This window comes from Hemitrygon akajei, chromosome 5 (assembly GCF_048418815.1).
Source record: "Hemitrygon akajei chromosome 5, sHemAka1.3, whole genome shotgun sequence".
NCBI classification, from domain to species: Eukaryota; Metazoa; Chordata; class Chondrichthyes; order Myliobatiformes; family Dasyatidae; genus Hemitrygon; species Hemitrygon akajei.
In genome coordinates this window covers 5,039,098-5,056,711 of record NC_133128.1, presented here as the reverse complement: position 1 = coordinate 5,056,711, position 17,614 = coordinate 5,039,098, and the positions used below count along the sequence as shown (strand labels likewise).

The 17,614-nt window shown below is 44.4% G+C and overlaps 1 protein-coding gene across 2 annotated transcripts in view; it reads right to left on the bottom strand.

Annotated features, from left to right (window-relative positions):
• LOC140727457 (glucose-6-phosphate exchanger SLC37A1-like) overlaps positions 1-17,614 on the bottom strand; it is a 103,987-nt gene that overhangs the window by 18,856 nt on the left and 67,517 nt on the right. For both annotated transcript variants that reach the window (XM_073044763.1, XM_073044764.1), the window contains 6 exons: positions 16,096-16,242; positions 13,846-13,936; positions 13,052-13,114; positions 10,123-10,208; positions 3,413-3,461; positions 1,789-1,862 (listed from right to left, as the gene is read on the bottom strand). In XM_073044763.1, the coding sequence (XP_072900864.1) occupies positions 1,789-1,862; positions 3,413-3,461; positions 10,123-10,208; positions 13,052-13,114; positions 13,846-13,936; positions 16,096-16,242 (510 nt within the window). The remainder of the gene's footprint in view (positions 1-1,788; positions 1,863-3,412; positions 3,462-10,122; positions 10,209-13,051; positions 13,115-13,845; positions 13,937-16,095; positions 16,243-17,614) is intronic.

Sequence of the window (17,614 nt, the reverse complement as noted above, 5' to 3'; positions counted from 1 at the left end):
AGCTGTCTAAGTTGGCAACTTTCTACAGCTGTTTCCCATCCTGTGCAGTGGCCCTTCCAAACCAGACGGTGATCGAACCAGTTAGAATGCTCTCCACAGTACATCTGTAGAAATTTGCAAGCGTCTTTGGTGACTAGCCGTCTCCTTAAATTTAGAATGAAATATAGCTCCTGCCTTTGTCTTCTTTGTAATTGCATCAATATGTTGGCCCAGGATAGATCTTCAGAGATGTTGACACCCAGAAACTTGAAACTGCTCACCCTTTCCACTGCTGATCCCTTGATGAGGACTGGTGTGCGCTCCCTCGTCTTCCCCTTCCTGAAGTCCACAGTCAGCTCCTTATTACACTAACTGCCATCCAACACTTTAACCTATTCAAAGATCAGTCTAACTCTTCCCTTTTATATAGTCTTCCAGTTTTCTATCCTCCATTTGCCTATCTACATTTCTTAATTGTCCCTAATGTATCTGCCTCAACCACCACCCTTGGCAGGGCATTCCATACACTCACAACTGTGTAAAAACTTACCTCTGACATTCACTCTAATCACCTTAAAATTATGCCTCCTCGTATTAGCCATTTCCAGCCTTAAACACTCCCCTTCACTCAAAAACAGTTACTTTCTCTATACAGTAAGGCTGATCAACACCTCCACCCAGTAACCTACCCCTCCACACCCCAACCACCACTACTTTATCACTTCCTGTTAGAGTCACCTTATGTACAGACACTCCTGTGCCTAGTGATACTTTATGAACATACAATCAATCTACGCATATAAGCTATCGTATGCATTTATATTTATTGTGCTTTTTATTATTGTGTTCTTTATCTTAGTGTTTTCAGTGCTGTGTCAGATCCGGAGTAACAATAATTCCATTCTCATTCACACTTGTGTACTGGAAATAACATTAAACAATCTTGAATCTTGAACGCAGCCTGAATAATCAGCATGGTTTAACATTTTATATAGTTGAGCAAACATGTTCACCCACATCATACGATTTGGTACATAATGAATGAACGAACTGGAAATGACATTAAACAATTTTGAACTGTGAATCTTGATCACTGCCACCAATTCTGGTATCATGGAGTCCATTTTCCTTTTTATCACCTCAATATTCACCAAAATGCCATCAGGAAGATGCTATAAGTCCATCACCTCCAGGACTCCATGTCATCTCTGAAGCTTCGTTCCTGTGGCTATCCAGGTTCTCAACAAAACTCACTCAGGTGTAATACCTTGACTGTCCCTGTACAACATCCGTTAACTGGTCTTTCCTGCTCTCCTGGTTCTGTTGATAATTATTGAGTCTGTTCCTATGTTCACACTTAACTAAGTTTGACTATTGACATTTGCACATGTGACCATTCTGCTAATTGTTGATTGCTCATGGCTGTTTGCACTATTGTCTTGTGAATTGTTGGTTACTGTTGTGTTGTCTGTTATGGTATTGCCCTGTGTTTGATGCTTGGCACCGAACCATAATCAATTCTGGTGTGTTTCACCCAATAGCAATAAAATGATTCTGATTCTGATGTAAGGAATGAACTGTCTGAACAGGATGCAAAGCAAAAGTTCTTCACCGTACAGGCAACAATAATAAAGCAATACCAGTAAGCTCAAGAATACCGTCCCACCGCTCCATCCCATTGTTATCCTCCTCAAAACCTTACTATTTGTCCAGGTTTTCATCACCTATCCTTGCCCCACCAACCTGGTTAAAGCCAGTGCCAGGCAACAGCTCGAGAAGTTGACCTTGTTACTGAATTTAACCACTCACCAAATCAGCAGACACTGCAGTCGTGATCAGGGCATATGGTCCATTCACTAAGGCCCCACAGCCTATCAGCATCACTGGAATAAAATGAAGACAGGCATCATTACTGGGTGTAGTGGGGAGATTACAGTAAGCCATTTCTTGTCAGTGAGGTTGACAGTTCTATAGGAGATGCTAACCCAAATCAGCAAATAAACAGAATATTGAATTATTTGGTCTTCTTTCAAAACGTAGAACAGTACGTTATATCATGAAGGATCCCACCCACCCTGCTCAAAGACTGTCCCACTCCCATCAGGGAGGAAGCTATGTAGCATCCGTGCCAGGACCTCCAGACTCAAAAACAGTTACTTTCCCCAAGCAATAAGGCTAATCAACACCTCCATCCACTAACTCACCCCTCCACATCCTTTTCTGGTTGGCTGCTGGTGACTAATGGTGTTCCACAGGAGTTGGAGTTGGGACCGCTTCTTTTTATGCTGTATATTGATGATTTAGATGATGGAATGGATGGATTTGTTGCCAAGTTTGCAGATGATACAAAGATTGGTGGAGGGGCAGGTAGTGTTATGGAAACAGGAAGGCTGGAGAATAACTTAAACAGATTAGGAAAATGGGCCAGAGAGTGGCAAATGAAGTACAACGTTGGAAAATGCATGGTCATGCACTTCAGTAGCAGAAATAAATATGCAGGCTACTTTTTAATGGGAAGGAAATCCAAAACTCAGAGATGCAAAGGGACTTGTGAATCCTTGTGCAGAGCACACCAAAGGTTAACTTGCAGGTTGAGTCGGTGGTGAGGAAGGCAAATGCAATATTAGCATTCATTTCAAGAGGTCTAGAATACAAAACCAGGGATGTGATACTAAGACTTTATAAGATACTGTGAGGCCTCACCTTGAGTATTGTGTACAGTTTTGGGTTCCTCATCTAAGAAAAAAATGTACTGGCAATGGGGAGGATTGAGAGGATGTTCACAGGGATGATTCCTGGAATTAAAGGGTTATCATATGAGAAAAGTTTGATAGCTCTGGGTCTGCACTCACTGAAATTTAGAAGGATGGGGGGGATTTCATTGAAACCTCTCGAACATTGAAAGACCTAGACAGAGTAGATGTGGAAAGGATGCTTGCCATGTTGGGGGAGTCTAGGACAAAAGGGCACAGCCTCAGGATAGAGGGGTGTCCATTTAAAACAGAAATGCGGAGAAATTTCTTTAACCAGAGGGTGGAAAATTTGTGGAATTTATTACAACAGGCATCTGTGGAGGCCAGGTCGTTGGATGTATTTAAGGCCGAGATTGATAGGTTCTAGATTGGACACGGCATCAAAGGTTACAGGGAGAAGGGGGGACTGGAGCCAAGGAAGGGAGAAAAGGATCAGCCATGATTGATTGGTGGAGCAGACTCGATGGGCCAAATGGCCTAATTCTGCTCCCAAGTCTTATGTACTTTTATTATTGTGTTTTTATTATTATTGTGTTCTTTATCTGATTGTGTTTTTTGTGCCACACTGGATCGGCATAGCAATTATTCCATTCTCCTTTACACTGGAAATGACATTAAACAATCTTGTATCTTGAATTGCAGCAAATGACACGTCTGACTAGCTGGAAGGAGTCACTCACCGCTGATGGTTTTCAGACCCATGTAGCCAACTGAGGAAAATATGTAGAGCTGCAGGGGCACAAACACAATATTCAACCATTATTCTCAGTAACAGATACATGTGTTAATTATTATCACACTCAAGGCGCAGGTTGCAAACAAGCAAAGCTACTTGGGTAACTGAATCCCCCATGGATGGTGAAGTACAAGGTGTAAAACTAGACAATCTGCCAAACATGCATTGCCCTGATGCACAAACAAACAGTAACTTGTCAAAATTTCAAATGTTTGGAGAGGGTAATGGTGGCACTTGATAATAACAGGGCAGAGAGAATTACCATGAGAAAAATGAGCGCAGAAGACAAAGCTTCAACAGTGATTATAAAGAACTCTCTATCGAGAGATATAGAACAGTCCAAAAGAGGAACAGGCCCTTCGGTCCACAACATCTGTTCCAAACGTAATGCCAAATCAGCCTGCACATGGTCCATATCCCTCCATTTCCTGCCTGCCTACCATTGCTGTCATATCTGCCTCCATCCCCTACCATCACAGCCTGTTCCAGGCGCATGCCACTCTCTATGTAAACAAAAAATCTCCTTAAGACTTTCCGCCTCTCAGTTTAAAGTTCCGTCCTCACGTTTGACACTTCCAGCCTGGTAAAAAGACTGACTATTGACTCTAGCCATGCCTGTCATAATTTTCACCGCTCAGCCAATGAGGAAAACATCCAAGTGGGTTTAGCCACAAGGCACTGGATGGAGGTTTAAGATCAGATATTTTCTTCACACAAAACGCCCCAATATGTAGAATTTATGTATATTTTCCCACCCCATATGGGTGGTGTGTATGTGTATTTTTCCCTCAGTCTCAGGTCCTCTACCTGGGAGTTCGAGGGCTCGGCGCAGTGTCCTTGCTGTTCCTAGTAGAGCTCTCTTCTGGACTGAGATCGCAGATGCTGTTCCCAGGATTTGTTAGAGTCACTCTCCCAGTCCAGGTGTCGCAGCCCTAAGTGCTCCTATCACCACTGGGATTACTCTGACTTTAACCTTCCACATCTTTTCTATCTGCTCTTTCAAGCCCTGGTATTTCTCCAGCTTCTCATTTTCTTTCTTCCTGATGTTACTGCCATTTGGGATTGACACATCTATTGCTTTCTTCTGTTCCTTGTCCAGTATTACTCTGTCTGGCTGGTTGGCCAGTACCTGCTTCTCAGTCTGTATTTGGAAGTCCCACAGGATCTCAGCTCTGTCATTCTCCACTACCTTCTCGGGTGTTTCCTGTTTGGACTTGGGAGTGTCCAATCCATACTCAGTGTCGATGTTCCTGTACACAGTTCCTGCAACTTGGTTGTGCCGTTCGGTGTATGCTGTCCCTGCCTGTATCTTGCACCCTGCTATTAGGTGCTAGATGGTTTCAGCAGATTCCTTGCACAATCTGCACCTTGGGTCTTGTCTGGTGTGATAGACCCCTGCTTCTATCGCTCTTGTTCTTAGCACCTGTTCTTGTTCAGCCATGAGCAGCGCTTCTGCACTGTCCCTCAGACCTGCCATTTCCAGCCATTCATAGGACTTCCTTATCTCAGCCACCTCCGATACCTGACAATGGTACATCCCATGCAGTGGCTTGTCCTGCCATGACCTCTGTTACTCTAGCTCTGATTTACCTACTTCTAAGTCCCTTGCCTACTGTCTGAGGTATCCTCCTTAGGGGCCATCTTCCATGGATGTTTCATATATCTTCCAGGACTGTGGCCTTGACACTTCCAAGTCCCCGTCCTCCTTTATTCCGGCAGGTGTACAGTCATTTGTCATTGGAATCTTCCATGTATTCTTAGTAGTTTCCAGGTCTTGATGTCAGCGGCTTGCCATTCATTCCTTGGCCAGCACGCTATTGCGGCTGGGTATCTGATGACTGGTAGGGCGAGTGTGTTAATGGTTCCGATCTTGTTCTTCGCATTCAGCTGGACAACATATATAGACAGGGTTTATGGATCCTTAAGGTTGTCATAGCCCAGGGATTTAGCAGGGATAAGCTCCAAATGGTGTGCATCTCAAATAGCCTCTGACAACCAAGTCCAGCTCCTGGCCTTCCCCTGGGGCTTAGCTACTAAGCCCAGTGGAACCGTTTCTACTGACAGGAGAAGGGGCAAAGGTGGGATACCAGTGCCCTAAAATCAGTTACTTTGGATAGCTGGGGCTTGTCAGCCGTAGTTTGCAGTTCATCTAGGAGAAGGAAATCTCTGATCTCAAACCTCTGTTGCCTCGCAGCAAAACCCACACATCGGGAAGGCTTTGGGATTAAACCTTGAGGGAAAGTCTGGAGCTGGAGTCCACAGGGCAGTCTTTCGTTGAGTTCTACGCTGACTGGCAACTCCTGCAACACCGCTAGTGCCAAACTGTATCGATCTCTGCCATTCCTTTGAAGTCACCAGCTATGTGGAGAGGGAAAGTCTGCTGCATGGACAACAGCTTGCTCTCCATATCGTACTGCCCTGGCCTGTGTAATAAGTAAACAGCTGGGACACAACATCCATAAGCCAATATTGACCAACGGAAGGCCTCGAGATAGGATTTATATTTATATATAATCACAGACACTGACGTTCCAGTCAAAAGGAACACCACCACCTCCTCTGTCTCATACTGCTAAGCCAATTCTGAATCCAGTCCAAATCTCCATGAATCCCATGTGTCACTATTTTCTCGGTCACCCTATCATGAGAGACCTTGTCAAATGCTTTATAAAGTCCATGCGGACAACATCCACTGCTCTACTCTATTGTTAGGGCTTTTCTCTATGGAATGAATGAGGATGAGAGGCGACTTGTTACAAGATGATAAGAGGCATAGATAGAGTGGAGTGCCAGCACCTTTTTCCCAGGTTGGTTATGACTAATATGAGAGGACATACTTTTAATATGATTGGAGGAAGCTACAGAGGGAATGTCAAAGGTAAGTTTTTTTCTGTGTGTAGGACAGGGGCTCCCCCACAGATGGAATCCCCACCACTGTCTATAAGGAGTTTTATGTTTTCCCCTTGACTGAGTGGGTCTCCTCCATATTCCATAGACATACGGGTTAGGGTTAATAAGTTGTGGGCACTTGATGTTGGCGCCAGAAACATGGCACCATCTGCCCCCAGCACATCCTCTGATTGCATTGATCTTTGATGCAAACATCAAGTTTTAATGTACATGTGATAAATAAAGTGAATCTTTCTCTTAAGGAAGGAAGAGGGTTTGTGGGGATGAGTGAAGACAGCATGGCAGTCTATCATGTATAAGGTCTCAAATGGCAAGAGACCAAGAACGCAGAGCGTTGTTGTTGTGCTCAGTCTGAAGATTCAGATTGGAGTGCAGTTTAAGAAAAACACTAGTCACAGGACATTACATCACAAAACGCAGACCCTTCAGCCCATCTAGTCCAGGCTGAGCCATTCATACTGCCTAGTCCCATCGACCTGCCCCTGGACCATAGCCCTCCATACCCCTCCCATCCATGTAGCTATACAACCTTTCCTAAAATGTTGAAATCAAAATCGCATCCACCACTTTCACGAGCCTCTGAGTGAAGAAGTTTCCCATCACGTTCCCCTTAAACAGTTCACCTTTCACCCTTAACCCATGACTTCTAGTTGCAGTCTAAACCAGTGGAAAAGCTTACTTGCATTTACCTATACCCTCATACGTTTGTATACCTCTATCAAATCTCCCCTCCTATGCTCTAGGGATTAAAGTCCTAACCTATTCAACCTACCCTATAACTCAGGTCCTCAAGTCCTGGTGACACCATTGTAAATTTTCCCTGCACTATTTCAATCTTACTGACATCTGTCCTGTAGGGAGGTGACCAGAACTGAACACAACACTCCAAATTAGGCCTCATCAATGTCTTATACAATTTCAACATAACATCCTAATTCAATATGTTGATTTATGAAGGCCAATGTGCCAAAAGCTCTCTTTATGACCCTATCAAGGAATTATGGATCAGTATTCCATCTGATCTATGACACTCCTACCACTCACTGTGCAAGTCTGTTTGTCCTCCCAGAGTGTAACACCGCACACTTGTCTGCAGTAAATTCCAGTTGCCATTTTTCAGCTGGTTCAGACCCCGCTGCAAACTTTGAAAGCCTTCCTCACTGTCTGCTACGCCCCAATCTTGGTGTCATCTGCAAATTTGCTGTTCCAGTGTGTGACACTATCATCACAGGATTCAAAAGAAGCTTCAGAAAGTTGCAGACTCCGGTGGCTCCATGATGGCCACTACCCTCGCCAGCATCAAGGACACCTTCAAAAGGCGATGCCTCAAAAAGGAGGCATCTGTTATTAAACAACCTTGTCATCCAGGAAGCGGTCTCTTCTCATTGGTGCCGTCCAGGAGGAGGTACAGGAGCCTGAAGACCCACACTTACTGATTCAGGAACAGCTTCTACCCTTCTGGCATCCGATTTCTGAATGGACAATGAGCTCATGAAACTATCTCAGTATATAATTTTTGCTCTTAATTTGCACTACTTATTTAAGAAGAAGAAGAAGGGGCAGCAGGCCGAGGGTAGCAGACACCAATAGAATCAACAAACTCATTCATAAGGCCATTGATGTTGTGGGGGTGGAACTGGACTCTCTGACGGTGGTGTCTGAAAAGAGAATGCTGTCCAAGTTGCAAGCCATCTTGGACAATGACTCCCATCCACTCCATAATGTACTGGTTAGGCACAGGAGTACATTCAGCCAGAGACTCATTCCACCGAGATGTAACACTGAGCGTCATAGGAAGTCATTCCTGCCTGTGGCCATCAAACTTTACAACTCCTCCCTCGGAGTGTCAGACACCCTGAGCCAATAGGCTGGTCCTGGACTTATTTCCACTTGGCATGATTAAATTATTATTATTTAATTATTTATGGTTTTATATTGCTATATTTCTTCACTATTCTTGGTTGGTGCAGCTGTAACGAAACCCAATTTCCCTCGGGATCAATAAAGTATGTCTGGAAGAGGAAGAGGAAGAGGAAGAAGAAGAAGAAGAGGAAGAAGAAGAGGAAGAAGAAGAGGAAGAAGAGGAAGAAGAGGAAGAAGAGGAAGAAGAGGAAGAAGAGGAAGAAGAAGAAGAAGAAGAAGAAGAAGAAGAAGAAGAAGAAGGCCTTTAACCCCCAGTGGAGTCATCGGGACACCGTTGTGACGGCATTTTTTTTTTGCAGGCTTTCCTGTTTTTACGAGGCCGAGTTGCAGCTCGACGCTCAACCCAGCACGGATGGAAAGTGTGCAAGGGAGCCGGCTGGATTCGAACTCAGGAGCCTTTGCTCCGAAGTCCAGCCACAAGCCGGCCATTAAGTATTAAACCTTCCACTAAAGATATCTTTACCTCTCAAAGCTATCAAGCCTGTGAAACAACAATACAGAAAGAAGACTGAGTCAAGATTCACAACGAATAGCACACGTGACTTGTGGCGAGGGCTGCATACCATCACAGACTTCAAAGCCAAACGTAGTGGTGCCACCAACCTCACGGCCTCTCTCCCGGATGAGCTCAATCGCTTTTACGCCTGGTTCGACGTTGCTAACTCTGAGTCTCCAAGGAAAGCCACCACTACAACCTGCAACCTGGTTATCTGTGAGGCTGAGGTACGCAGGTGTTTCCAACGAGTGGACAATTGCAAGGCTACAGGACCAGATGACATCCCAGGGCAAGTACTCAGAATGTGTGCAGCACAACTGGCAGGAGTGTTTTACAGACATTTTTTATCTCTCCCTCTCCCAGTGTACAGTGCCCTCCCGTTTCAAATTATCCACCATTGTCCCTGTACCAAAAAAGAACAAGGTAACATGCTTGAACAACTGGCGCCCTGTCGCACTCACCTCAATAATAAGCAAGTGCCTCACATTTGGAAATGACACAGTGAGGCCACATCAAAAACTTCGACAATAGATTTTTCTGCACTGCCATCAAGTTCTTGAACTGACTTGAAAAACCCCAGCACAAGTTGGATAAGGAAGTGGAAGGGTGGGTTGGCGGATGAAACCGTGATTGGGGGTTTTGTGGATCGAGCAGAAGCTCATCTTGGCTTACCACTGGATATTGATAGGATGCAGCGCTGGGCTGAGAAGTGACAGATAAAATTCAACCCAGAGAAGTGTGAAGTGATTCACTGTGGAAGATCAAATTTGAAGACAGAATACAGGGTTAAAGGCAAGATTCATAGCAGTATAGAGGAAGAAAGAGATCCTGGTGTCCATGTCCACAGATCCCTCAAATTGATGTGGTGGTTAAAAAGTAGACTGGCACCTTGGTCAGAGGACTGAGTTCAGGAACCCCAAATTGGTCAGAGGACTGAGTTCAGGAACCCCAAATCGTGCATGCAAGAGCTTCTGCAGATGCTGTTTATTCCTTTTCGTAGACTTGGTCAAGGGTCTCGGCCCGAAACGTCGACTGTTTATGCCTCTCCACACGTGCCACCTGATCTGCTGAGTTTCTCCAGCATTTTGCATATGTTGCACCGAGTTCAAGATTTGCAAGGTGATGTTATAAAACCACATTTGGAATATTGATTTCCAGCGTCTGCAGAATCTCCTGTTTATAATTCCTCACCAGTTCACTAATGGGAGCTTACATGTGTTCTTGCATTTCTAACAAGCAATAGCTGTTCGTATCTCAGAGACTTCTGAGAAGCAAGACACAGTGCTGAAGAACTCTCCTTGAGGGATAACATAAACAGATCTTACTGTAGGTGCAGCTAGCAGCAGCATTGCTCCACAAGTGGTTGCCCTCTTCCTTGTCCAATCAGATATCAGCCCCGCAAGGATTCCACCTGTAACATGAGCATCAGAGTTATCACCGTAACACACAGGAGAGAATTAGACTGTTCGGCCCATCATGTCTTCTCCACCATTATATCATGGGTGACTGATTATCCCTTTCAGCCCCATTCTCCTGCCTTCTATCTATAAACTTTGATAGCCTGACAATCAAGAATCTATTAACTTCAACTTTAAATATACTCAATGACTGTGCCCCCCAGCTATGTGGAGTACTTCACCATGTCTTTAACCTGAGCCTGAGTCTACAGACGGTTCCTGTGCTGTGGAAGACGTCCTGCCTCATTCCTGTACCAAAGACGCCGCGCCCCAGTGGCTCCAATGACTACAGACCGGTGGCATTGACCTCCCACATCATGAAGACCCTGGAGAGACTTGTTCTAGAGCAGCTCCAGCCTATGGTTAGGCCACACTTAGACCCCCTCCAGTTCGCCTATCAGCCCCAACTAGGAGTTGAGGATGCCATCATCTACCTGCTGAACCGTGTCTACGCCCACCTGGACAAGCCAGCGAGCACTGTGAGGGTCAGTGCGCTCAACACCATCCGCCCTGCTCTGCTGGGTGAGAAGCTGACAGTGACGCAGGTGGATGCTTCCCTGGTGTCATGGATTATTGATTACCTGACTGGCAGACCACAGTACGTGCACTTGCAACACTGTGTGTCAGACAGAGTGGTCAGCAGCACTGGGGCTCCACAGGGGACTGTCCTGTCTCCCTTTCTCTTCACTATCTACACCTTGGTCTTCAACTACTGCACAGAGTCTTGCCACCTTCAGAAGTTTTCTGATGACTCTGCCATAGTTGGATGCATCAGCAAGGGAGATGAGGCAGAGTACAGGGCTACGGTGGGAAACTTTGTCACATGGTGCAAGCAGAATCATCTGCAGCTTAATGTGAAAAAGACTAAGGAGCTGGTGGTGGACCTGAGGAGGGCTAAGGCACCGGTGACCCCTGTTTCCATCCAAGGGGTCAGTGTGGACATGGTGGAGGATTACAAATACCTGGGGATACGAATGGACAATAAACAGGACTGGTCAAAGAACACTGAGGCTGTCTACAAGAAGGGTCAGAGCCATCTCTACTTCCTGAGGAGACTGAGGTCCTTTAACATCTGCCGGACAATGCTGAGGATGTTCTACGAGGCTGTGGTGGCCAGTGCTATCATGTTTGCTGTTGTGTGCTGGGGCAGCAGGCTGAGGGTAACAGACCCCAACAGAATCAACAAACTCATTCATAAGGCCAGTGATGTTGTGGGGGTGGAACTGGACTCTCTGACAGTGGTGTCTGAAAAGAGGATGCTGTCCAAGTTGCATGCCATCTTGGACAATGACTCCCATCCACTCCATAATGTACTGGTTAGGCACAGGAGTACATTCAGCCAGAGACTCATTCCACCGAGATGCAACACTGAGCGTCATAGGAAGTCATTCCTGCCTGTGGCCATCAAACTTTACAACTCCTCCCTCAGAGTGTCAGACACTCTGAGCCAATAGGCTGGTCCTGGACTTATTTCCACTTGGCATAATTTACTTATTATTATTTAATTATTTATGGTTTTATATTGCTATATTTCTACACTATTCTTGGTTGGTGCAGCTGTAACGAAACACAATTTCCCTCGGGATCAATAAAGTATGTCTGTCTGTCTGACTTGGCCTTCACAATCACCCATGGCAATGAATTCCATAGATTCACCACCTTCTGGCTAAAGAAATTCCTCCTTTTCTGTTCTAATTGGACGTGCCCTTATTCTGAGGTTGTGTCCTCGGGTCCTAGACTCCCCACAATAGGAAACATCCTCTCCACATCCACTCTGTCCAGGTCTTTCAATATACAGCAGGTTTCAATGAGACCCTCCCCATTCTTCTAAACTCCAGTGGCCCAGAGCCATCAAACACACCTCATACATTAACCCTTTCATTCCTGGGATTATTTGCATGAACGTTATACATCAACCCAGTGACAGTAAAATGCTGACAATCCAGTTTGGGAATCTGAATGGCTCAGAATCTGGCTCACTCATTTGGACACCAAGTCCTTGTTACCCACAGGCTTGGGTACTTGCAAGCTCATCTGTGTATGGTCATCACAACTTCCTCTCTATTTCAATTTTATTGATAGCTTTCCTGTAGGAAGGTGACCAGGACTACTCACCATACTCAGAATTCAGCCTCACTAACATTTTGTACAAATTCAACGTAACTTCCCAGTTCCAGTATTCAATGCCCGGATTTGTGACGGTTAACTCTGTCAGCTCCATCACGGACATCTTCAAAAGATGATGCCTCAAAAATGTAACATCCATCATTAAGGATCCTCACCACCCAGGACATGCCCTCTTTTCATTACTACCATCCAGCAGGAGGTACAGGAGCCTGCAGATAAACACTCAGCACTTTAGGAACAGCCTCTCCCCCTCCGCTATCAGATTTCTGAATGGACGTTGAACTACCTCAACAGCTTTTTTGCTTTCTTTTTGTATTTCTAATTTAATTTTTTAAAAGTTTTTAATTGTAATTCATAGTTTTTAAAAAAATTATGCATTGCAATATACTGCTGCCATAAAACAACAAATTCAAGGTATAGGCCATATGGTCACAAAGAGAACTTTTCATGACCCAACCTACCTGTAACGCCACTTTCAGGGAATTACGGATCTGTATTCCCAGATATACAGTCATTAGTCTAATACAAGTTGTGATTTACAGTAAACATCAAACAGCTAAATAATGCCTAGGTTAGGTATCTACCAACATCTGATGCCTCGTAGCTCAATCTAAAGCATTTGGTGTGTCCTTTCATCAGTAAATTTACAAATAATTTTGTGGAACCGTACCTACAATTCCACCTACGTCGAAGAGCGTAGAAAGATCGCCAGCTTTTTTGGCATCAATGTGCTCTAGGAAAAATAAATTAAACAAAGAAAAGTTAGATGTATCATTCTCACTGGTAAATGCACAGCTCTGCCTACGTGGAAATATCCTTTTCAATTCTGGAAGTGACTTGTCCAACGAAGGGCTTTGAATGTTTTGGGGGTGAACCTTGTGTATGGGAATATTGCACATATAGTCTTCAAAGGGGAAGAAATAATTACCATAGGAACAGGGCACATTAAAAATCATTGTATGATTATGCAGGGAGTTAATGGTTTTAAAAGGTTGATATAATGCTTAACATCTATTAAAACTCTCAAGGCAAAGCTTTAACCTGTAGCCTTTGATGCCCTTACTAATCAAGAGCCCATCAACCTCTGCTTGAAGTACACCCAACGACGTGGCTTCTACTGCAATGAATTTTACAGATTAATCACCCTCTGGCTAAAGAATTCCTCCTCATCTCCATTCTAAATGGATATCCCTTGATTCTGAGTCTGTGCCCTCCAATGCTAGACTCTCCCACTCTAGGAAAATCCTCTCCACGTCCACTCTATCTAAACCTTTCGCATCATATAAGATAGAGATAATAAGCCTGATTCTGATTCTGAAAAGCTGTCACTTCTCAAAGGAGAAGCTGTTGCTGTTTAGTCTTTCAGGTGCAGTGCATTCACTGAGGACAAAGCTACACAAAATAACCACACCAGAAACCACGTTAGTAGTTTCAACACCAGTTTCATCTGACACTGCTACTCACCTTTGTTGGCAAGATACATCGGGAGCCAGAAGAGGAATGTGTAACTGACAAGCTTGGCAAACAGCAGACACAAGGAAAACTCCACCACTCCCTGCAAAACATGATCAGTCAGTCAGTCATCACAACGTGTTACCAGCACTAAAGCCATGGGTCAACACAGCTCAGTATTCCCTCCCCCATCTCAAGCAAAGGATCACAGAACAGTACAGCACAGTAGGAGCAGTGCGATCACTCGAGCTGATGCTCTCCCATTGGATCCACAGGTGGCTGTAGAGGCAATCAGGATTCCAAATATCAGGATGTTAGCATAGATTCCCTTAACGGAGAAAACCGTGTGTGACTTTGTTTAACGTGGGGATGTGGTACACGGGCAGCCTTGACAGATCGAGGTCAGGGTCCAGTGGCATGGAATGCAAGATGTCTGGAAGTCTGCACTGCTCTAGACTTCCTCTATCTTCAGTGCCATTGTGCTGCATCATTTTCCAACAGCTCCACCGCTGAGGTCTCGGTTGGATTGTTCTATTGGAACCTCCCTCTTGATCTTACCGCAAGCTAAACTCCAAACGGCAGCATTGTCGGGATCACAGAAATCCATAAGACTCTTCACCATGACAAGGTGATGATCCTCGGAGAAGGACAGTACAGGTCCCTCAGCCCATGATGTTGTGCCAGCCTTTTAGCCCTACCAAATTTGCTGTTTGTCAGTCTTTGTTTATGTATAGCTCGTTATAAATTAAACTGTATTTCTTTATTTCCCTGTAAATGCCTGCAAGAAAGTGAATCTTGAGATAGTATATAAGAACATATGTACATTGAAAATAAATTTTACTTTAACTACCCTAAGATCAATCTAATCCTTCCCTCCTACATAGCCCTCCATTTTTTTGTGATCCATGTGCCAATCTAGGAGTCTCTTAAATGTCCCTAATGTATTTGCCTTTATCACCAGGGCATTTCATGTACCCACCACTCTGTGTAAAGAAAACTACCTCTGACATCCCCTCCCATACTTTCTTCCAATCACTTTAAAATTATGCCCCCTTGTACGAGGCATTTTGCCCTGGAAAAAATGTATCTGGCTGTCTATGTTTCTTACCATCTCATACACCTCTGCAAGTCACCTCTCATCCTCCTCTGCTCCAAAGAGAAAACCCCAAGCTCGCTCAGCCGCTCTCTAAGCCAGGCAACGCCCTGGTAAATCTCCTCCAGACCCCCTCTAAAGCTTCCACATCCTATCTGTAATGTGACGACTAGAAATGGACACAGTATTCCAAGTCAAGCAATGAGCAAACAAGCCAAAAGAATAATGCAGCGTTCAAGGAATGGCACTATATAGAAAGGAATTTACTGAAAGTTTCTGAAGGTCTCCACAGAGATTTCAACAGACTAAGGAGGAGAGAGGACGAGAAAGCTCAGGCCCTATTCCTAAACTGCAGCCATGGTCAGAGCAGCTACAAGGACAACTACTGCTCATTGTGACCATGAGACACAGGAGCAGATTTAGGCCATTCAGCCCAAGAAGCCTGCTCTACCATTCCATCATGGCTGATTTATTATGCCTCTCCACCCCATTCTCCAGCCTTCTCCCCACACTAATCAAGAAACTAACAATCTCCACTTTAAATATACTCAATGACTTGGCCTCCACAGCAGCTTGTGGCAATGAATTCGACAAAATCACCACCCTCTGGCTAAAGAAATTCCTCCTTATCATTTAATAGTCTTATAACAGTGGGACAGAAGGTGACAAGGGAATAGTTTTAAGGTGTTTGGTGGAAAGTATAGGGGGATGTCAGAGGTAGTTTTTTTTAATACACAGAGTTGTGGAACACCCTGCCAGAAGTGGTGACTGAGGCAGATACATAAGGGACATTTAAAAGACTCTTAGATAGCCAGATGGATGGTAGAAAAATGGAGGGCTATATGGGAGGGCAGGGTTAGATTGACCTTCGTACGGTTTATAAGTTTGTACATCATCGTGGGCTGAGGGGCCTGTACTGTGCTGTAATGTAATGTTCTATGCTCTCGGCCTGGTAGTTTCAGGCTTTTGTATCTTCTACCCAGTGGTCCCGGGAGAGAGGAGAAGGGAGAGTGGCAAGGTGAAGTTTTTAATTAGGCTGACTCTTCTACTTTCTAATTCACCAGGGTGGTAGAGAATTATGCAAGATGAGCCAACACTGTGACAGGATAAAGATCACAAAGGTTTTGACAAGAACTGCATGGGCTTGTATTAAATTCTAAAATACTTACTGGGATCTGCAAGGCTCCGAGGAAGCTGATAGCTGTAGGTGAAGTGCTTCTCTCGCTGACTGCAACAACGTGACTGTTCATTAGACCATTGGCCTTGGCCGGAATCTTCTCATCACACTCCTTTAGAAAGCATTCCTCCTCGGGGTCCTATTTTCAATATTTATTTTAAAATGTGAGCATTTTTCAAAATACTATAGAATATTCAAAATAACAGAAGATACTGAAAGAGGAAAACAACGAACTTCATGAGGTATGTCAATGATAATTTTATGTTTTATTCAGAGATACAGCGTGGAACAGGTGAGACACACTGCGCAGCAACCCACCGATTTTAATCCAAGCCTAATCTCTGGATAACTTACAATGACCAATTAACCTACTACCTGGTACGTCTTGGAACATGGGAGGAAACCCACACGTCACAGGGAGAATGTACAAACTCCTTACAGACAGCAGCTGGGATTGAACCCAGGTCACTGACTCCGTAATAGCATTACGCTAGCCACAACACCCCCGTGCCACCCAAATAATAAATCAGGTTCTGGTAATCATTAAAATCTAATCCTCTGGACATCAGTTATGATATTTTCTTCTGCACTTTGATGCTAATTCTGCTTTGGTTATCACTTTAGAAGTTCCTCACGCTATTTCAGTGGGTGAAGGTGCTAAGTGGATGGCAGTTGTTGTAGTTGTCATCACATTAGGAGGCATAGCTGTGAGTGTGGATACTGGGAGTACAAAACTTATTATTTATAATTGTTGAATGTTGATTTTTGTTACATGTCACATCAGCACAGCATGGCAAATTTCTAATACATTAAATAGACACTCAGTGGCCACTTTATTATGAGCCACCTGTACCTAAGGAAGTGTCCACAGAGGGCATGTTCGTGGTCTTCTGCTGCTGTAGCCCATCCACTTCAAGGCTGAACGTGCTGTGTGTTCAAACATTTAACCTGAGGTTATTTGAGTTCCTGTCAGGTTGACCCATTCTCCTTTGACCTCTCTCGTTAGCAAGGCGTTTTGCCCACACAATGTTTTATTTTACTCACTGGATATTTTATTGGTTTTTGCACCATTCTCTGTAAACTCTACATTGTTATACGTAAAAACCCCAGCAGATCAGCAGGTTCTGAGATCCGCCAACCACCCCATCTGGCACTAACAATCCTTCTACGGTCAAAGTCACTTAGATCAGATTTCTTCCACATTCTGACATTTGGTCTGAACAACAACTGAACCTCTTGACCATGTCTGCATGCTTTACTGCATGGAGTTGCTGCCACATGATTGGCTGATTAAATATTTGTATTAACGAGCATGTGTAGAAGTGTACTGAATAAAGTGACCACCGGCTATATATGGTGAATAAAGTTGGTCCTTCATTGCGCCTTCAACAGCCTCTTGGTGTGCTGATCTGTGTATTTCTGTACTCATTACCTTTCCCAGAAATACAGTACAGAGCATCTGAACATGCTGCAGCACTGTGTGGCACAGAGATAGCACTGCGGCAGACAGG